This window comes from Felis catus, chromosome E1 (genome assembly GCF_018350175.1).
Source record: "Felis catus isolate Fca126 chromosome E1, F.catus_Fca126_mat1.0, whole genome shotgun sequence".
Lineage (NCBI taxonomy): Eukaryota > Metazoa > Chordata > Mammalia > Carnivora > Felidae > Felis > Felis catus.
This window is the reverse complement of record NC_058381.1, coordinates 11,880,106-11,900,411: the sequence shown is the minus strand read 5'-3', so window position 1 is coordinate 11,900,411 and position 20,306 is coordinate 11,880,106. Positions and strand designations below refer to the sequence as shown.

At 61.5% G+C, this 20,306-nt stretch overlaps 3 protein-coding genes across 9 annotated transcripts in view; all 3 read right to left on the bottom strand.

The window, feature by feature from the left end:
• Window positions 1-595: 595 nt before the first annotated feature.
• RASD1 (ras related dexamethasone induced 1) lies at window positions 596-2,523 on the bottom strand. Of its 2 annotated transcripts, none has more exons than XM_003996349.6 (2): window positions 2,076-2,521; window positions 596-1,845 (listed from the first exon to the last, which is right to left on the bottom strand). In XM_003996349.6, the coding sequence occupies exons 1-2, from the start codon at window positions 2,359-2,361 to the stop codon at window positions 1,292-1,294; spliced, it is 840 nt and encodes a 279-aa protein (XP_003996398.3). In that variant the 5' UTR covers window positions 2,362-2,521; the 3' UTR covers window positions 596-1,291. The 2 variants fall into 2 exon arrangements, with proteins under 2 accessions (XP_003996398.3, XP_011287117.2); XM_011288815.4 differs by having other exon boundaries at window positions 1,689-1,771; window positions 2,076-2,523.
• Window positions 2,524-2,726: 203 nt separating this feature from the next.
• Window positions 2,727-7,765, bottom strand: LOC109494219. Its single transcript, XM_023244566.2, has 2 exons — window positions 4,982-7,765; window positions 2,727-3,624 (listed from the first exon to the last, which is right to left on the bottom strand). The coding sequence occupies exons 1-2, from the start codon at window positions 5,003-5,005 to the stop codon at window positions 2,944-2,946; spliced, it is 705 nt and encodes a 234-aa protein (XP_023100334.2). The 5' UTR covers window positions 5,006-7,765; the 3' UTR covers window positions 2,727-2,943.
• Window positions 7,766-7,902: 137 nt separating this feature from the next.
• PEMT (phosphatidylethanolamine N-methyltransferase) overlaps window positions 7,903-20,306 on the bottom strand; it is an 84,707-nt gene continuing 72,303 nt past the window's right edge. For 5 of the 6 annotated variants that reach the window (XM_019817279.3, XM_006939913.5, XM_019817277.3 and 2 more), the window contains exons 4-7: window positions 13,600-13,745; window positions 10,955-11,066; window positions 8,409-8,483; window positions 7,903-8,201 (exon numbers count right to left, since the gene is read on the bottom strand). In XM_019817279.3, coding sequence (XP_019672838.1) covers window positions 8,144-8,201; window positions 8,409-8,483; window positions 10,955-11,066; window positions 13,600-13,745 — 391 coding nt within the window. In that variant the 3' untranslated portion in view covers window positions 7,903-8,143. Of the gene's footprint in view, window positions 8,202-8,408; window positions 8,484-10,822; window positions 11,067-13,599; window positions 13,746-20,306 lie in introns of those variants that run through there. The other variant, XR_006590053.1, reaches the window with a different exon arrangement.

The following is a 20,306-nucleotide window of genomic DNA, read 5'->3' as shown; positions in this document are numbered from 1 at the left end:
TCCCTCAACTGCCGAGGGGAGACCAGGAGGTGGAGAAAGCGCTGGCAGCAATGTGCTTCCAGGGGCTGGAGGGGCGCGTGTGGCCAGGGGATCTTGAACTGTCTCCAGATAGCCACGTGGCAGGCCCCGGAGAGGAGTTAGGGGACATGGTTCTTACAGCGGCCGACACTGGATTGGTCTCTCAAGGCTCCATTTCCTTTGGGAAAGCAGGGCCCTGGTGACACCTCAGGCCGACTGTGGGTTGCAGGTTTGAGGACGTTTCATTGCCCTGGACCTGTAGGGAGTCTAGGACAAAACAGCCTGGACACATCCCAGAGGCCCTTTGTGGCTGCAGCTCTAGCAAGGACCTGAACCCTTCATCGTCCTGGCTTTCTAAGGAACCATTCCCACATAGATGGGCTTTGGCCCAATCATCTGGAGCTTTTTTGGAGCCATTTCTCCCATGGAGGTGGGGGGGGGGGGCGCGATATTTTCAAAAGGCCAGGGTCATCTCCGGTCTGGGGAAGGGGAGGCTAATGCCACAGAAGTAAAAACCCCACCCCTCCCTTCTCACCCTTCTGTACCTGAGCCATTTCCAAAAGCAAAGAAAGCATGACTGTTTTAAATTATTTTATTTTATAAAAACAGTAACAATAACTTTAAGGACGGTCATACACACACGGTACAAACAGCTGGGTAAGATTTTGTTCATGTCCACGATGACATCAGAACTTTTAAAGTGCAAGGTGTGTGTTTTGTTTTCCTTTGTGCAATTTCACACACTCATGTAAACAAGTCACTTGGCTATGATCTGACCCGCACCTCCTTAAGTTTTGGGAGGGCAGAGGCTATCAGTAGCTGTCATGGCAACCCAGGATCACAGACAAGATAATGCCCCAGGTGTCCCGTCTGCCCAGGGGGCAGGACAGGTTTCTCAAAGCCCAACAGGGGTTAACTCACTCCCCCCACCCCCGTTCTTGTCTTTGTCGGAAACAAGACAAATTCACCCTCGGCCGGCCTGTGACCGACCCCCTGTCGCGGGAGTGGCAGGCGCCTGCGGGGGAAGAGGGGGAGGGGGGGGAGTCCCAGTCTCGTCCAGTTCTCTTTCCTTCCAAAGCAGATGACTGTCCCTTCTTCGTTAGTGCCTCCCCAGTGTGCGCGGGCCCAGGGCCGCGGGGAGGGAAGACGCTAGTCCGCGCGCACGCGGCCCCGGGGCGCACGAGCTGGCCCGGACGTGACTTTGAAACAAAACGGTCCTCCTCAAGTTCGGTCACCGACGCGGGGGGGACTGGGGGCTGGGGGCGGGGGGCTCCTAGCTGATGACGCAGCGCTCCTTGTCCTTGGCCTGGCTGCCGCCGCTGGCCTTCTCACGGATGTACATGAGGTCGCTGTGCACGCTGGGCCGGCGGGCGAAGGGCGCCACGATGCCGAAGGCGTCGCCCGGGTCCCCGCCGCCGCTGCCGGCTCGCAACAGCTTCTTGTTCCGCAGCGCCTTCTTGTGCAGCACGTCGCAGTACTGCACCGACACCTTGCGGTGCAGGTCCGGGCTCATCTCGCTGGGCAGCTTGGCCATGGCGAAGAGCGCCCGGAACATCTGGTCCAGGCTGCTGTTCTTCTTGGCCGAGATCTCGAAGTAGGCGCAGCGCTGGGGGTCGTCGCCCACCAGCTGCTCGATCTCGCGCTGCTCCACCTCGCGGTAGAAGTCCCGATCACCCTTGTTGCCGCAGATGACCAGCGGCACGTCCACGTTCTCCTTGGTTTTGTTCTTGAGACAGGACTTGGTGTCGAGGATCTGCTGCTTGAGCCTCTGCACCTCCTCGAAAGAGTCGCGGTTGTCCAGGCTGAACACCAAGATGAACACGTCTCCTGCGGGGAACACGGAGGGCGGAAAAGGAGCCGGTGAGGGCGGCGGCCGAGGGGACAGCTGAAGTTGGGCCGACAGGGGGGCCGCCCCGGCGCGGGACGCCCGGACCTCTCCACGTGGCGCGCGGCGTCGCGACCGGCCCTCGCCGGGCGCCCTCGGACCAGGGGTCGCCGCCCTCCCGGTGGCGCAGCTCCCTCCCCGCCACCGCCGCCCGAACCGGCCCCGCGCTCACCAGTGAGGATGGAGAGGCGCCGCATGGCGGGGAACGGGTGGTTGCCGGACGTGTCGAGGATGTCGAGCTGGTAGACTTCGCCGCGGATGGAGTAGAACTTGCGGTGGAAGTCCTCGATGGTGGGCGTGTAGGCGTCCTCGAAGCGGCCCGTGAGGAAGCGCGACACGATGGCCGTCTTGCCCACCTTGGACGAGCCGAGGATGACCATGCGGTAGCAGTTCTTGGCCGGGATACTCAGCTCCGAGTCGCTCGGGCACATCTTCTTGATCATCGCGGCCAGTTTCATTGGGCGGAGGGGCCGCGGGGGCGAACGCGGGGCCGAGAGAAGTACGGAGGGTGGCTGGGGGCGCGGCGCGGCGCGGCTGGGAGGCTGTGCTCCGCTCGGGCTGGGGTGTCGCCTGGGGCTGGGCTACGGCTCGAGCTGGGCTCCGGCTCTGGCACAAAGTCGCTCGCTCTGGTTCTCCGCGCCTGGAGGCCGCCCTTATATGCAGCCTGCGTGGCCGCCCCGCCCCGCGCCCTCCCAGCCTCTGTGCGTCACGCCCCGCGAGCCCCCGCCGCCCCTCCCGCGACCTCCGCGGGCCTCTGCCCGCTGCCGCCCGCTGCGCGCGGGGAGAAACCGAGTCCCAGGTCCCGCTGGGGCTAAGGGCGCGCAGACCCGTTTTTCCACCGCGCGGGGCCCAGCAGCCGCAAGGGCGTCGGGTCTGTAGTCCCGGCTGTGCCTCTGACCCTTCGTGGCTTGGGGCAAGGACCCCACCCGAAACGCGCACCCACACAGACCCGCACGCTCACACTCACTCTTCTTTGGGCCTCAGTTTATCCGGAGAGTAACAACAGCAGTCCAGTCATAGCAGCGGCTTGATCGCAGGCGCTAAGCAGGGCTAGGCCCCTTGCGCAGGCCCTTGCGTACCCACCTTCTCTCCACCGTACGGAGAACCAGCCCCCCGCCGAAGCCCCCTTCCCGTCTGCAAGCGCGCTCCTGTTTCCCGGAGGCAGCGTTGGCGCCGAGGTCGGCGCTGCGCGCTCTGGCCGCCAGAGGGCAGCAGAGGCCCCGCGGGCGCAGCAGGCAGGCCGCAGGCGCCGCTCTCCCGGCTGGAGCGGGGAACGGGGAACGAGGGGCAGGGTGGGGGTCTGCGGAGACGCGGGGCGCGAGGTTCCAGGCCGGGATCCGACATGAGCCGTTCACCGCCCCGCGCTCTACTGCGGGCCTCAGGGTCTCCTTTCGCCCAGCCGGGGATGCTCTGAAGCCGGGCAGGGATTTTCGGGCGGGGGCTGTCCGCATCCGCATCCTTTTCCTGGGCGGACCTACAGGACCAGAGACTTGCCCTTCGTTGGTCAGGCCTCGGCCAACGTCCCTTCCTCCCTCCCGCGTAGCATTTTGTGTCTTGAGAGTCTCTTGGGCGAACATTCCCATTTTAGAGCTGGGGAGCTGGGCCTCCCAGACACGGAGTAAGTGAGCGAGCGAGCGAGCGAGTGCATGAGAAGGCCCTGGGCACAGAGCAGCCTCTCGCCTTCTCTGCGTCCCGGGTTCCTCTTCTGGAAGATGGCGGTTCTGCTTCCCATTGTGGATGAGAAAGTACAAGCGGTTTAGGGGGCAGGAACTTGGTAGTAATAACAACAGTAAATGACCCATGAGACTGCAGGGCTGGGAGGAGCGGGGCGCAGGGGCAAACCCAGCAGGCGGCAGATTGATCAGTAATCAGGAGTGGGTTCACCTTATCCGGCCTCTCTGTGACAAGAGTTCCAACTGAACCTCACACCCTCCCCAGGGCGACGCCAGAAGAGGGTTTCTTTGTGCCATGCGCTTTTACGTGGTTGCTTCTGGCAGCCTTAAGGAGCAGGAGCTATTACTGTCTGTATTTTACAGACGGAGAAACGGAGACTGCGGGGCTGGGGCTTGAACCCAGGGAACTGGCGGTCCTGGCTCTTAACCACCGACGGCACGCCTCCTGTGGCTCTGTCCCCCACCGTGGGACATCCGTGGCCCATTTCTCAGAGTACACCCCCCATAGCCCCACCCCCTCCACACTTGTCCCCAGGCCTTGTGTCTCCTGTTGATGAGGGGGTTCGAAAGCACGTATCACAAGAGGAGCACCCAAGGGCTCACCCCTTGGGTGTCCTTTATGCAGGAGTTATGTGACAGGCCAGCTGGACTGGGTCCCCCCACCCCTCTTGACCCTGCCCTCCCCATCTGAGGTGAGAAAGAACTGAGCCGGTGCCCTGCACGCAGGGCCGCTGCGGACAGTGGGGCAGGGCTTTTCCCCACAGAAAGGGACCAGACAAGGATGCCAGCAGGGGTGGTCACGGGAGGGGCTCACGTCACCCCCAGATGAGGGGCCCTCCCTCTGCCTCCCGCAAAGGCGCGGTATGGGCAGCTGGGCTCTGAAATCCAATGGCTTCTAGCTCCTTCCTGATGGCCCGTGCCAGGCGGCCGGGAAGGCCACCGTGATGAGCAGAGGCTCAAGGGCGGCAAGGTCAAAGATTTGAACCCAGCTCTCCCTAAGGAGATCCAGTGGGTGGAACCCAGCCTGGATAGAGCCTCCCTCCCCCCATCCCAGGGCAGATGTCAAGGTTGGTGCTGACATCGTGCCCCCCAGCCCCCTCCAGCTGGTAAGCGCCAGTGGCAGGTACTGGGCCCAGCCTGGGCTCTCAGCCACAATCCCCGGTACTTTCTGGGCACGTCACCCCACCTCACAGATGCCAGGTTATGACTTGTCCTACGTGCGCCGAGTTAAGCCCTGAGCACATCCGTCATCCATTCCCCAAATGGATGCCCCCCAAAGCCTATGCACCTGCCCACCATTGTGCGTGGCCCGTGGGGCCTCACTCCCCCAGGGAGCAAGCAGGGGTGAGGCTTGCTAGTTTGGGCTGCCTCTTTTCTGGCTTTTTTTTTTTTTGCAAAGGCCTACCTCTTTGTTACAAAAGTAACACATGCTGAGGTTTTTGAAGCACTGGAACTTCAGAAAGGAGCTGGCCGAAAGGAACTGGAAGCTGGACCCCCCCCTTAATGCCCACACCTCACAGGAATGAGGCCAACTCTGAGGCAGGCACCCACCCCTGCACACAGGGATGACGCCCCCCGCGCATCACCAAGCTCTTCGTTAATTGAATTACGCTTTTCTGTTCTTCGGGGTGGCCTTGGTGACTTTACGGCAAGGCCCTGCCACAGGCTGACTGAACCCGAGTGGTCCCGGGGTGGGGACATGCCATCAGCCTGTCTGATCCACCCGTGGACATTCTGGGCAACGCGCTGGGGGAAGGAGGGGACGTGTGCACACCTCCCCTGCTCCCCCCACCCCAGCTTCCCAGATTCCCACCGCCCACGTCCCGCCAGCCCAAGCCTTGTTTTTATGTTGCCCAGGTTAACAATGGTTACAAATGATTTCCTTTTCTGTGTGTTTGGTCATAAAGCAACAAACAGCATCCGTGAGGCTGAGCCTGCTTGTAAATATCATTTACTGGCAGGGCAGCAATTTTCCTGCTCAAAGTGAAATGGGAACTTTTAAAAATATTTGACTACACGGGGAGGGCACGTTAGACAGTGGCCAGCTGGCCCCCAAGGCGAGAAATCTGCAACACGGCAGGGCCTGATGGCAAAGAGCGGTGTAGGCGTCCTTGAAAAGCTATTCGAGGAGAGCGCCGGGCAGGCCCCCGTCGGGGGTGGAGGTGAGTGGCTGTTTCCCGAGAGAACGCTGTCTGTCGTGCCAGCCGCAGCCCATCCCCGCCAGCCCCTTGCACAAAGGTGTCCTATGTCACCCTGGTCCACAGCCGCCACCTGAACGGGAGAATGGCAAAAAAGAGCTGGTGTTCCCCTCGGACAGCCTGCCTTCATCAAGCCCAGGTCACAGCTGTCTGGCAGCCTGAGCCCTACTCCCTTTACAGCAGACCCTTTCAGGGGAGCCAGCTCAGCGCATGGCTCTGGCCCCACCCTGGGCCCCTCCTCCCACAGCCGTGTGGACCCAGGGGTCAGGACGCCTGGGGCTTCTCTGTTCTGCCCTGACATTGGGGTGGGGGTGGGGGCAGCATATCCTTAAAGGCTATGTGTGCAGAGGGACCTGTGGAGGAGTAAGCTCCCTGCTCTTAGGGGTATGACAGCTGAAACAGGGATTGAAGCATTGGGTAAGATCAGACTAGATGCCTCCTGTGGGCCCTCAAGGTCTGAGATAGACTCTGGATTCCAGAAGCCAAAGAAAAGGGCTCCAGGAGCTCCCTGGGTGACAGGGGAGGCCCAGCCTGTACTGCTTGGGCGGTAGGTGCATTTACGAGGCAGGCATGGCTATGGTGGCCCCTTTACAGAGTGGGGGGCTGGGGCTTTAAGAGCCCGTGGGCAGGTGGAGTCTGGGCTCACGGCAGTTTCCCAGCACGAATGAGGGAAAGGCCGATCCTGTGTCCTTGGAGGGCTGGCGGCCTGCAGGTAAGCCTGGGGCCAGGAGGAGGGGCCGGCCAGCCCTGTCCACTAGACTCTACAGCCAGGCTTGACCAACAGGCCCCACGTGATCACATGGCCTGCTCCTCTGGTGATTTGAGGCTCACGAGGGATTAGGAGAGAAATGTCAGCATTAACCAGAGATGCGGAGTTCACCCCGGGGGCAGGGGGGGGTGAAGGGAGACTTGGGTGCTGGGCCCGGGACCTCCGGTTCCATCCGGGAACCCCGACCCCAGGGCATCGGGATCCCCCACCTCTCCTCGACGCCTCCCACCTCAGCGGGAGAGAGGGAGCGTGAACTTGGGGTGGGACAGACCTGCGCCCCCGGGACAGGTCACCAAGCCTATGCTGCCAGACGGGGGTGACCCCAGCCTGTGTGGTAGTCTCGAGATACAGCCAGTGAGGGGCGGGGCCCCAGAGCAGGTGCATGCCGAATGTCCGAGGTCCAGACCGCCCGGCCCTTCCCCTCCCCCTGCAGGCTCAAGCGTTGCTAGCAGCTCTGGGGGAGCACGTTAGCCTCACTGGTCCCCTCCCACAGCCTGTTCCACGTCATCCTTCAGGGGCATGCTATTTCCATCCAGTGCCAGGCCCCTCATAGGCCAAAGGGGGTTGCACTGTCACCACATTTGGGCTTTTCTGTTAGCCCTCAGATCACCGCACAAGGATGATGTCTCCAAGGCCAGCTCATCTGGGCTGGACCTGGCGGCTTGGGGTTCAGAGAGCATGAGGGTCACCGCCCAGCTTTCTGCAAATGCCCCACGGGGTGCCAACTGGGCCCGCTCATTGGCCCGACCCCACGGGGCCCAGCACCTCCTGGCTGATGCTCCTCACTAGCTGGGTCCTTCACAGCCTGCTGCTTGTTCTGACCACAGGGCCTTTGCATTCACCCTTCTCGTTGCCTGGAATCCTCCCGTTTGCTCCCTCTGCTCCTTTGGGTCTCAGCTCAAATGTCCCCTCCTCAGAGGGCCCCCCGCCCCGATCTCCTTGGCTGACGACAGGCTCCCACCCCCACCGTGTACCATCATGTCACCATTTACATTTTCAGCATAATGTGTTTCAGTCTCTGACGGCAGCTCACAGAGGCTGGGAGCTCCTTGGCGTGTGGGGCTGCTGGGTGGTGTGAGGACACCTCCACCTGGAGGCTGGGCTGGCTCCCCAAAGGAAAGGGGCGGAAGACGGGGTGCTGGGGCAGGGGGTGAGACGGGAGGCACAGGAAGCTCAAACATCTGGGCAAGTCCTTGCCCTGCCGAGTGCGGATGGTGATGCTGGCCTCAGGGTTGAGAGGCTTCAGGCAGAAGGAGGGCCACACCAGCCTGGCCTGGAGCCCTCAGGGGAATGCTCCCTTCCCAGGAGCCCCAAACTCCTTCCCCATCCCCACCTGGCCGGACAGAGAGCCCAAGGGGATGCTGGCGTCAGGGTGCCTTTATTGTTGACTTAGGATGTTCTGGGGGCAGCGGGGCTGGGGGCTCAGTGGCCAAATGGCCGCGTGTCCAGGGCCCCCAAGGCAGAGGTTTCCAAGGCACTGAGCGGCCCTCATCAGGCGCAAACACGGAGCCGCGGCCAGTCGCTCTGCTCCCCACCGCAGGGCTTGGCACTCGGGGCAGGCCGGGGCGGCAGACCCTCAGTGAAGTGGCCGCGGGCCCGGTCAGCTCCTCTTGCGGGACGAGGAGGCTTTCTGCTGGTAGATCTGAGCGGTGAAGGGCCTGTGGGGAGGGGGAGGGGCTCCATCAGCAGGTCTCGGGGGTGATGCCACCGCCCCAGGCCATGCCCCCCACGGCAGCGTGGACAGGAGGCCCGGGCTGCCGCGTCACCGCCTGCCCGGCCCCCCAGGCCCCACTGGGTCCGCTCTGAGCTTCCTGTCGGCCGCTCGGCCGGTCACACTCCTCGTGTGTGACGGCAGGCCTACTCACTCCTCGTACTGGATGGCGACCATGTAGATGAGGGCCACAACCACAGTCAGCAGCAGGCCGGTGGGGCTGGCGTGCCTGCGGAGAACACATTATCAGCTCCCGCGCCCGGCCTTCTCTCTCGGACCAGGGCCCCCGCCGTCCTGGTCCTGACCCGATAACCGCCGGCTGACCGCCTGTCCGGTAGGGCTCGGTCCTCCAAGGGGAGCCCACGCTCCCTTTTTTCATGTCCCCGGCCCCCGGCTCAGGACGCAGCAGGGATGAAAAGAACGTCCAGCCTCTCAGACTTGCCCGAGTGGCCAAGCATGTCCTTTTCTGCAGAGGACGATGTTCCGGCGGGGGAGGGGGGGGGGGACAAATGCTATGACTGCCCTCCAGTGACAGTGTTCTCAGGGTGTTTTCTAGAAACGGGTCCAGGGCCCCCCAACCCCCAGCTGCATGTGGAGGGTCCCGGGGACCCTTCACAGGCTCCCTGCCGGTGACCGCCACACGGAGGAGCCTGGGTGCATCTGCTGTCCAGCTGGTCCCGCTTTTTCCAGTTACCTCTGATCCCAGAGGCTCCACAGGGGCCGGGCTACAGCATCCAGATGGCCGGGAGGAGAGAGGGAAACTAGTTCATGGGGCCACACAGAGCCAGGGAGCCAGCAGGGAACACGGCCCCAGGTGGGCTCTGTGACCCCCGCTCTACCTCCTTCACAGAAGTCCCAGGCTGGGGGCCCCGGGACTTGTGTGCACCGTGCGGAGACCCTCTGCCCTGCCCACTCTCCTCCGCCCAGGGCCTCACCCTGTCTCTGTCTGGGTGCTCCAGCAGGGACAGCAAAGGCCCCACCCTCCATTCTGTGGACTCGATTCCAATCGTCCTGCAGGGCCAAGGGGTCTGCCGCCCCTCACCACTGCCGGGTGGAGATGCCAACCCCAGAGACCCTTCTGGGGCTAAAATGAAATCTGCCCTCCGGGAGCTTTACTCACGGGCCCTGGTTTGTTTTTCTGGAGTGAGCAGAGCCTCCCCACCCATAAGTCAGGCACCCGAGGAGCTGGGGAGGAGGCCCAGGAGGATGGGGCCAGGGGGCAGGGGCCTGCACCCCCCGGGACAGCCCCACACCGGGCCCTGGAGCGTGAGCCAAGCGGGTACCCCTTCTCCATTACCCCCACACGAAACTTCCCCACTTTCCACGTGCTCTCACACTCTTGACCTTGACACCCTAACAGCCCTGTGTAGAAAGGATCCTCTCCTTCTGCAGACGGGAGGCTGAGGTCCAGACTGACCCACATGCCTGGCCCCGAGCCTGAGGTGATGGCAGGGCTGGCCCTAGGGAACCGGCTGTGCACCTTGGGGAGTGGGGTGTCCCACTCGGGCTAGGGGGTTGGGAAGGTGGGGGCCCAGAGACAGCAGGAGGCCCCGGTGCCCAGTGCCCCCAGGAATCCTGCTGCCCCGGGCCCACCAGGGCTCCCCCAGCCGTGGGGCCCCTGGTGGGAGACAGATGGGCTGCAGGAGGCCTGGAGCAGCCCTGCCGGGTCAGCGTCTGGCAGCCCCAGGCAATGGCGCATCTCTAAGGAGCTCTCAGAGGAAAGGAAGGGAAAAGGGAGGGAATGTTGGGTGCACCGGCCCCGGGGGGAATCAAGAGGCTGCAGGGTGGGTCCTAGGGAGACGTTCTGTGGCCTGAGTGAATCTAGGGGCATGGAACCTTCCCACTGCCTGAGTCAGGTGAGAGGGGCTGGGCTGGGGCAGGGGGACAGGTCCCTGCGAGACCCACAGGTCCCCCTCTAGCTCCTTGCGCTCAGGGCCCAGCGCTCCCATCTGGGCTGCACCTGAAGGCAGGGGTCGCGAGGAAATATCCCGCTCCCGACACGCCACCATTTGAGACTCGTTCCTTGATGTCCTGGAACCTTTCTGGTCTCTGGGAGCCCCTGCAACATTCTAGGCACGTGGTTTCGAGCGTCCAATAAAAGCAGAACGCTTTCTGCTGAAAAACTGCCCATGGAAGAAGCCCTAACGCAGAAAACGGACAAACAGGAAGTGCTCCGGCGGGGGCGTGGTTTGAGGCCCAGAGCGCACAGCGCCCCCTCTGCCTCCCCGCCTGGGGCCTCTGGACAGCGTGAAGGTGAAGCATGAGCCCTGGCGGTCACTCAGGACCTGCCAGCCCTAATGTTCCAGGACAGGGTTGGCAGTCTGTGGTGTGTGGGCCAGGAATGATTTGTACATTTTTAAATGGGTAAAAAAAAGAGAGAGTAGACTATCCCACGACACATGACAATTCTATGAAATTCAAATTACAGTGTCCAAGAATGAAGCGGTGTTGGTCCCCGACCACAGCCATTCATTTACCTACTGGCTCGCGGCTGCTTTTGAGCATCTGAGCTCTGCCTATGGCCTGGGAGCCCCGCCTCTCCGGCCCTTCAAGAGAAAGTTCGCTAACCCGTGTTCTAGGATGTTGTTTGTTTCCATGGAGAAGAAAGTCCCAAGGAACACCTCGGCTCCACAGATGACAGAAGGCTGGCCCGTCTTCCTCAGGAGGCAGGGAGGGCGGGCAGGAAGGCCCGATACTCACATAATGGCCCAGCCCAGGTAATTGGCCGTGCTGCCCCAGTACATGGGGTTGTCCAGGATGTTGAATGGGAATGTGGTCACTCTTGCCTCCATGAGGATCCCGAAGTAATCGCCTGTGGACAAGTTGGGGCAGGACCGGAGGGTCACAGCCTGGCTGCGCAGTTACTGAGGGAGGCCCCCAGGGTGGGCACCACGGGTCTGCCCTCCAGGAGGCCCCAGCCCAGCCAAGGAGCAGGTTGTACAGCGTACTGGGTCAAGGGACAACCCAAGCAGTGGGTCCGCTCGGGTCACCAGCATGCAGACACCTCACAGGGCACAGGGTCCTGATAGCGCTAAGGCACTGAGCCTTCCCACACCGCCATCTGCTCCTTTCCCCTGTGCCTTTGCACATGCTGTTCCCTCTGCTTGGGATGCCTTTCCCTGCTCTGTCTAGTGAGCATCTTTCCTCCTTCGGCACTTCTCCCTCAGCTGATGTCACCTCCTGCAAGAGGCCCTTCCCTGCCTCCTACCCGGTGTTTCTGCCCCCACATCCTCCCTTCTCACCCAGTAGGGGCCTGGGTGAGCTCCTCCCACCCCAGGGATCCGGGGGGCCTGCTCTGCCTCTCCACCCCAGCTGCCCACCACGGCCTGCAGCCAGCCCAGAGCAGCCGGTCGCGGTGGAGAGCGCGACCATCAGATGGCCGACCCCGGACAGGCCTATCCTCCACCCCTCCGAGACACGGTGACGAGGCCTCACGTTGAGGCCGCTCCAAGAGGCCCAGGGACACGGTCTCTGGCACTGGCCGGTAGGCAGCCCACACCGCCACGGGCACGGTGCTGTTCATCCGAGGCAGAAGCAGGGCAGGGGCAGGCAGAGGAGTCTGCTGTCTGGGGACAAAGGGTGCGGGGGCACAGGAGCTGCCCGGGGGCTGCGGAAGGCTTTCTTCCCAGGAGGCAGGAAATGGGGCTGCGGGCCTGGAGGCGGATGGCACAGAAACCCGCTTTGGGGCTGACTCACAGGAGGGAAGTGGCCGCTGTGCCCTACATCCAGAGCCCAGCGGCACTTTCCGGCCGTCTCTTCTGGGTGGCGGTGTGCCGCCGGTGACTGCTATTGTCAGGCTCCTTCCCACTGCCCGCCCACCCTGCCTGGCTCCTCTGGGCGATTCGCCTCACACGGCCTTGACTAGGTCCTGCCCCGCATGCCATCCGGGGCTCCACCGGCTCCTTCCCAGCTCTGTGCCCACACCTGTGCCAGGCCCGCATGCCACGGGGCTGTTCACTCCTGGTCTTCCAGGACCTGGGCTGGACAGGACGGCGGCCCCCCTCCCTCTGTGGCCCTTGGCCCCGGCTCTGTGAGGCCTACACCGTGATCCCCACCTCCTCCCTGTCCCCACCTCACTATCCAGCCAGTCCAACCTCCTCATTGCTGGGATGAGATCTTTCCAAGCCCTCCTATGGCCTCCACGTGCCCAGGAGTGAAGCCTCAGGCCCCTGCATGGCCTTAGGGGACACATGTGATGTGGCCCCCACCTGACCTCCAGCCCTCACCTGACTGCCTCTCCCGCCCGACCGCCACCACCCCCCCCCGCCCCCCACACACACCCCGGCCAACCTGCCTGCCACCCTGTCCCGGAACTTGCTATTTGCTCCCAGGCCTCCTTCCCACTGGCCCAGTGCCCCACCCCCACCTGGCAGACCCAGGAGCTCCCACCTTCTCCTCCCAGGTTCCTGCCTGCGTGCCCCTCCCCTAGCACCGGGCACCCTAAAGCTCTGGCCTGAGCACGAGGCGCTAAACCACCTGCGGGCCCCACTGCCACAGGTGCCCAACAGGCCCAGGCCGGTCCTCGGCACAGGCCTCCTGCACACGCCGCTCCCGGAGGTCTCGTCCGCCTGTGAACACAAGCTCCTTCAGAGCTGCAGGCTCCCCGCTGCAGCCCGCAGTACCCCGGGGCCCCAGGCGACTGTGGATAGAGAGACCCAGGCAAACCAGGAGGGTGCCGGGGACATCCCTGGGCACTCGAGGAAATTGAGGCCAGGTCTATGAAGTGGGCTGGGGGCTGAGATTGGCGAGGATCTGGGACCCCCCAGATCAGCCCATCAGAGGGGTGGGCACCTCCCACATGCCGGCTGCCTGCTGGGCCCCCTCTGTGGGCCGCCTCCTCCTTTCCGTCCCTGGCCCCAAGACGGCCCTTGCTCTTCCAGCCTCCCCGGCTGCTCTCTTCCTTGGGCTTCCAAGTTGCTAGAAGCTGCTGAGGTCATGAGGACCTCTAGCTAGGCCAGCACTGGGCTCCCAGCCCAAAAGCACCTGAGCCGTAGGCAGTGGGAAATGCAGAGCAGGAACGGCACCCCCTTATGCCACACCCAATCCAGACCCGCACCAGCCCTGGCTTGGGGCCCAAATGCAGCCAGCGGAAATCCCACCTGGCCTGGCGGCCGACCAGCTGGATGAGATAGGAGAGCCCGGCTTCCCAAGCTGACCAGGCAGGGGCCTGGTGGAGGGAAGGTGCCCTGAGCCCCAGAGTTAGTGGCAGAGCAAGAAGGTGGCGAGGTCCTCCCGTGCACCCCACGAAGATGTCACAGAGGGCAGGGAGGTCGGCCACCCAGCCCCTGCTCCCCACTGAGCCCAGGGTACGTCTGCTAGTGCCCCCCCCCTCCTCGGGGTCTTACCTAGGAAGGTCCCGGTGAAGCCCAGTGCAAAGAAGCTGGAAAGCACAAACGTGCTGCCTATTCCCAGGAGCGCAAGGCCTACGCGGTAGGCCGTGGGGTTATCCAGGCTTTCCATCTTGGGCTGGCTCAGCATGGCCTGCGTGAAGCTGGGGGGAGAGTCAGGAGATCACTGCCGGGGAGAGGGGCTCCCCCAGCCTTGCCCCCCTCTGTCTCCCAGGTGACCCCCAGAATAGCCAGTCCAGGGGTCTCAGAGCCTGCTGGGGCCAGGCCGGTGACCCAAATGAGTGAGGTAGGCTGCAGGTGGCTTGTGGTGCTCCTGGAGAGCACCGTCCTGCCCCTGCAGCCCCCATCCCCCTCCTGCCACCAGTGACCAGAATGAGGAGCCTGGGCCCTCCTAAATTTTTTTATTTTTTAAGAAGCCAGAAATCATGACTTGTATGTAAAATACTCTGATTATTAGAAATAGGCAACAATGACAACTGCTTTAGACTCCCATGTGACAGCGGGCTCGATTCAGCCCAGAGACCACCAGTTTGCAAACTCTGATTCCTGTCCAGTTAGAACCACTACTTCAGAGGCAAATGTGGCTCAAAACAGGAAAGATGCATGCCCCTGGCGGTGCCCACGTGCCCTTGCACTTGGCAGATCGTGCGTGTGGTGGTGGCATCGCACGCCCCTAGAGTGGACACAGTGCCCAGAAGCCTGGGGCACACTCTGCCCCCTTTGCGGCCTCCACAGTCCCTGGGCAGGGCTGGCTGCATCCCAGGTGGCACCTCAGAGGCCCCTTAATGTCTTCCTTTCACCTCTGAAATGCCCCCATCAAGCTCCTTTTGGGGCCAAGCCATTGGAGGCCTTGTTAAATGGCAAGTGATGAAAACAGGGGGGAAGGGACTGGGCTCGTGGGTTTGGAAGTTCAGGTTCTCCAACTGGCTACTGAAGATGGGAAGGTATGGTGCAGGCAGGGCAAAGTGACTGGGCTCACGGTAATGCATAGAAGCAAGGTTCAGGGTCTGCCTCACTAGTGGGGAGCTGGCACTGGGGGGGGGGGCATACTCAAAGGAAAGGATGTGTGTGGGAGCAAGTGCGTGCGTGGACCACTAACATATACTTCCCACTCCCCCATGATCATAACACTCAGAACAGACATGGGGCTCTCCTGCCTCATGCAGGACAACTGCTTGTACTCACTCTTTACTAGGTACCTCTTACCTGGGCAGCTCACTATCTACCTACCCACCCACACATCCATCCACCTGTCTAGCCTCTATCCATCCACCCTTCCATCCATCCACCTACCCATCCATTAGTCTATCCTCCATCCATCCATCCATCCATCCACCCATCCTTCCATCATCCACCCATCACCCATCCATCAGTCTATCCTCTGTCCATCCATCATTCCATCCATCTGTCCATCCATCCATCCATCCATTCATCCAACTATCCTCTATCTATCCATCCATCTGTCCATCCACCTACCCACCCATTAGTCTATCCTCCATCCATCCATCCACCCATCCTTCCATCATCCACCCATCACCCATCCATCAGTCTATCCTCTGTCCATCCATCATTCCATCCATCTGTCCATCCATCCATCCATCCATTCAGCCAACTATCCTCTATCTATCCATCCATCTGTCCATCCACCTACCCATCCATTAGTCTATCCTCCATCCATTCATCCTTCCACCCATCCTTCCATCCCTCAATCTATCAATCTATCCCTCCATCAACCCATCCATCCACTCACCCATCCATCTACCCCATGCATCCATCTATCAGTCTATCCTGTACCTATCCATCCGTCACAAGGTACCTCTGTTTGCAAGTCTCTTTCAAGCAGAACAAATTCACCATCCTCACTCATTCATTCCACTGGGAAATTCAAATTATTATAAAACCATCCTTATTTGAGCTAAAAAACCACCCCCTTCGAACTCTCTTCCTCAACTACTTTCAGCTCTTAGAGAACAGAGGCTGCTTCTGCTTCGCTCAAGTATCTCCCAGGCACCTGGCACGCACCAGACAGGACGGGTTATGGTTCACATCAACTGAAGGAAAAGCAGCACCCGCCACCCACTACCTCCCCTCCCGCTGCACACAGAGGCCCGCATGGTGACCTGTCAAACAGCGGCACACGTATGTCAAAGCACACCTATACACCGGTCACGCTGCCCACACCCCCGGCTCTCCACCCACCACCGCCCTCCCTCAGCCTTCCTGCTGCCCAGGCTCAGGGTCACCCCGAAGGTCCAGGCTAAGCCGCTGGGATTGGCTCAGGGTCACGCACACCCTGTTGTTGTCCGTGGTCACCACACTCATGCCCCACCCCTCTCTGCCCTCACCTGACTTTCTGGGAAGCCAGCAGCCCTCACCCTCTGGGCAGCCCCGTGACGCAGGCACACCTTCAGCCCCGCAGACCCAGCAGCTGAGGCCATGGAACAGGCAGCTTCCCGCCCAGCCTCCGCACCCTCCCCACCTCTCCTGTGCGTAGGAGGGCGCGGGCTCTGGTAAGGCTGACCGCCCCACCCCGAGTGGGGCTCACCTGCACACCCAGCAGAGACGGAGTATGTACGTGGGTGGGTGGGGGTGATGCTCAGCCCTCTGTGCTCTTGTGGGCTCGAGTGAACCCCCCCGCCTGACCCTTGGCAGGTTTAGCACCTGCTCCTCCCTGCCTGGGGTGCCCCCTGGCCCCCAAACCAAGGGAAATGAGGCAGAGCGGGCACCCCCTGGCCAGCCCAGCGTACCCATCTGCCTCGAGTGCTCTGGGGGGGGGGGCACCTTATGGCAGCCCAATAAAAGAGCCCCTGGCAAAGAGCGGCACCGATTTTCAGACTTGGGTGCCCCGAACCTTGGCTTTTGCCTCTGTAGACGGTGACGGTAACCCCTCATCGCCCTGTGTGGAGCTGCGACCGATGTCTGTGCACGCTCTGGTGAGCGTGAGACACGCCGGGCTCTCCTATGGGGCTTGCGCACAGTGGGAAGGACAGAGGTGTGAACGCAGGGTGACACCGTGCGATGAAGCACCAGGAGACACGGGAGGGGCGGGCACACCTGACGGGCCTAGGAGAGGCCACGGCAAGGCTCGAGCTGGGATCCGATGAAGAAATTCATCAGGAGAAGGGCGGAGAGAGAATTCCAGAAAGAGGAACAGCCCAGGCAGAGGCTGGGGGCAGAGCCCAGCACAGGAGCTCGGTATGAAAGCAGCCTGCGGAAGAGCCTGCGGAAGAGCCTGCACCCTGGGGTCGTCTGGAATGTGCTCTGGTGAGTGGGAAGTCACTGGCGGGGAGGAGCAGAGCAGGGGACACCGTCAGCTACTGCAGCAGGAGGGCACGAACTGGGGGCCCAGGGGGCCGAGGGAGCCCAGCCACCGCCCAGAGGGGACCGATACGGGGTCCCAGAGAATCCGGCCTCGGTTTCAGGCTCCGCGCCGGGCTGGCTCCGGTTCCTCCACCAGAATTCACTCACATCCTCCAAGAAGCCCGTGAGTCGCCTGGCTCTGAGCGCATGCCGCAAAGGCAGCTATGAAAATGGAAACTTCTCGCTGACGTGCTGGCCTGACGCAGCTTCCCAGGGGGATGACCCTGCAGGAGAAGCCATCTGCTTGGAAGCAGATGGAGATTCCTAACAAAGGGAAGATCTAGGGCCAGTGATGGGCAGAAGGCCCTGAAGCGGCTGGGCAGCTGCCCAAGACTGGACCCGGGCCTCTGTCCACGTGTGGCTCCTTTTCCATGCCTTCTCCAGTGGGAAGATGGGAAGAGAAGGGGCCAGCGGAAAGCACCTTCCAAGCTCCTCCTTCCAAGCACCCACTCCCCGCAAAGCTCTGCAGGCCATTCTCTCTGGGGTCAGCAGAGAAAGCGGGCAAGGCCCTTCCCGAGGGTTCTATGCAGATGCCCTGTGCACTGCCCGGCCCACGGGCTCTCTGGGACCACAGGCGTCAGGTTTCCTGGAAGGGCAGGGCCCGGCCCCAGTCAGGTGATCCGTCGTGTTCTAGATCCTCCATTAAGCCAGGAAGGCACAGTCCATGCCCTATGGAAAATTAATGGAGGGATGAGTGGCTCTATGAGCCACGCTTCATAATAGAATGAAATAACAGGAGGCAATTTCCTTTGGAAATATTCTGCACCGGGGGTGGGAGTGGAGAGACTCATTCATTTGTCTCGGGTTCTATTTTTAAAACCTGGATTGAGCTTTCGGTCACCCGTGTGACTTGAGGATGTCTGTGCTCTGCTCCCCTGAAATCCCGGAACCCAGAGTGGAGGCGGAGAGAGGGTGTCGCAGCCCGTTGTGTCCCCACCACACCCCAGGCACCCGGCTCGGCCAAGAGACCGGCTGGTGGCCATGTCTGTCTGCAACTGACCAGCGCTGACAAACTTCAGCCCTTCAAGGACGCCCTCACGTGTTCTCCAGGCGAACCTGAACGGCGATTCACTTCACAGTCTACCTTTCAGGCTTAGGTTAGCGCACTCCTCAGGGTCCAGCCACGTTGAGCAAAACGATTCATGAACGTCTGGTGCGCGGACTTATCTTTTTCCTAATCCACATTAAAATAAACCTACAAGGGGCGCCTGGGTGGCTCATTCAGTTAAGCATCCGACTTTGGCTCAGGTCATGATCTCACGGGGTTCATGGTTCGAGCCCCGCATCGAGCTCTGTGCCGACAGCTCAGAGCCTGGAGCCTTCTTCGGATTCTGTGTCTCCCTCTCTCTGACCCTCCCCTGCTCATGCTCTGTCTCTCTCTGTCTCAAAAATAAATAAACATTAAAAAAAAATCTTTTAAAAAATAAAATAAACCTACAAGTGCTAAAGCAAAACAAAACAAAAATGTTCTCCTACGTAACCCCTTGAAAAGTCATCAGGTGTCTAGGATTTAGGGCTATGATGCTGTACTGATCCCGCACATTTGATGAACACAGCACCTTTTCAGAGTGTCTCCAAAACCCATCACAGCCAAGAGAGGGTCTGTCTTATCTTACAAATCAGGAAACAGAGCGGTTGGTGGGGTGGGGCAGGGGAGGAGCCCAGGCGACAACCAGCCTCTTAGTGGGCCTCAGGGGGCAGAGGGGTGGGCGGGCGGTGGTGCTGGGGGCAGGGCCCTATTTTTGCCTTATTTTTGCTTTTGCCAGCTGGAGGTCCTCGGCCCCCACTACCTGGGCCTTGACCCCAATATCTGGACCTACCCTGTTGAGATGCAGTGTCCTCGAAATCCAACAGCCAGGCTCCGTGTGCCTCAGAGTAGCCTAACCCAGACTCCCCGGCCCCCCTCCTGGTCAGCAGCCAGTTCTCCAGCTCTCCCACCTGCACTGAGGGGCTTCAGGCCTCTGCTTCCAAAGGTCCCGACACAGGCCCCACCCACAGCTCCCCTGGGCCCCGGCAGGATACACAGAACTCTAGGCATTCGAGATGAAAGGTGTCTGAGGGGACCCCCTCATTCCCACGTCAGTCACTTGCCCAATCACAGGACTCTGAGTCTGCGTGGACCTCTGGCTCCTCCCCAGCTCTGGCCTCCGTCTCCACCTGCCTCCTGCCCCAGCCTCCTCCTCCTGGAGAAACCTCCACTCCATATCCCACATCTAACCAAGGCCCTTCCCCAGCCTGCAGAGTTAAAGCTGACCCCACCTGCCCCTCCTGTTCCCGCCGCCTAGAACTCCTTTCCACCACGGGGTGGGCAGGCCTCTAAGGGGCTCCCCAGTACCGGCCCACAGAATTCCTCCCGCTGGGTGTGGACTGCCCTCTGAACACCAAGGCATCACTTCCTGATGGGGCTAAGTGAGGGCATTTTCAGATGTAATTACAGTTCATTGGAAAGGAGATTACCCTGGTCAAGTGGGGATGTACTGGGGAACCTTTCACAGAGGGCCTGGAGGGCAGAGAGAAGTCCAAGAGACGTTTTCTGCTGGCCTGGAAGAAGTCAAAGCACTGTGCCGTGGGGAGGACCGCATTCCCGGCAGCAGTGGGGACACTAGGAGCCGAGCACCGCGGCCCTACAGCAACAGGGATCTGAGTCCTCCTGCAGCCCGGGAGCCCCAGGGAGGCCCCACCCCATTTTCCAGCCCTGCCCTCACTGGACCCTCTGACAGCCCTCCTCTGCAGTGAACTGTCCCCATCCGCCCCATTTGCTGGCGCCTTTGAGTGGCCACTTGCCCATCGGGCCTGCCCTGTCCACATCCTGTGAGAGGTTCCAGCAGGGCCCTGGATTCAGGAATGACTGGCACACAGATGACAACAGGGACAGAGAGCCACACGTGCTGACACCCACCAATCTGGCCAGTCCGTGCACGCCGTGCACCTGCCCCCGGGGCAACTAGCACACGGAGGGGGAGAAGGTGCCCTGGCCCCGGCCCCGGCCCCGTTTCTGCTGGAGGTGCGCCCCACGCTGTGAGTGGAAGTCACCTGCTCGGCTGTCCCCATACTTTCATGTCCCTGTTTTCACCAGACCTCGGCAATTCTGAAGGGTCCTGGAATACAGCTCCATTGAGTGACTGATCAATATACCTGAGGCCCCTGATGCCCTGTGCACCTGCACATCTGCCGTGAGGCCGCGATCCTGGCGGAAGGTAGGCAATTGTAGTGCCAGCCCCGGGGAGCCCGGGCCCCGCCTGGCTGTCCACACATTGCCACCCTGGCTTCAGGCCACCAGGCTCCCACTGAGACTGGCTGTGCAGGGGATGCAGCCGGCAGGGAGGGGGCTTCGACAGAGGCCC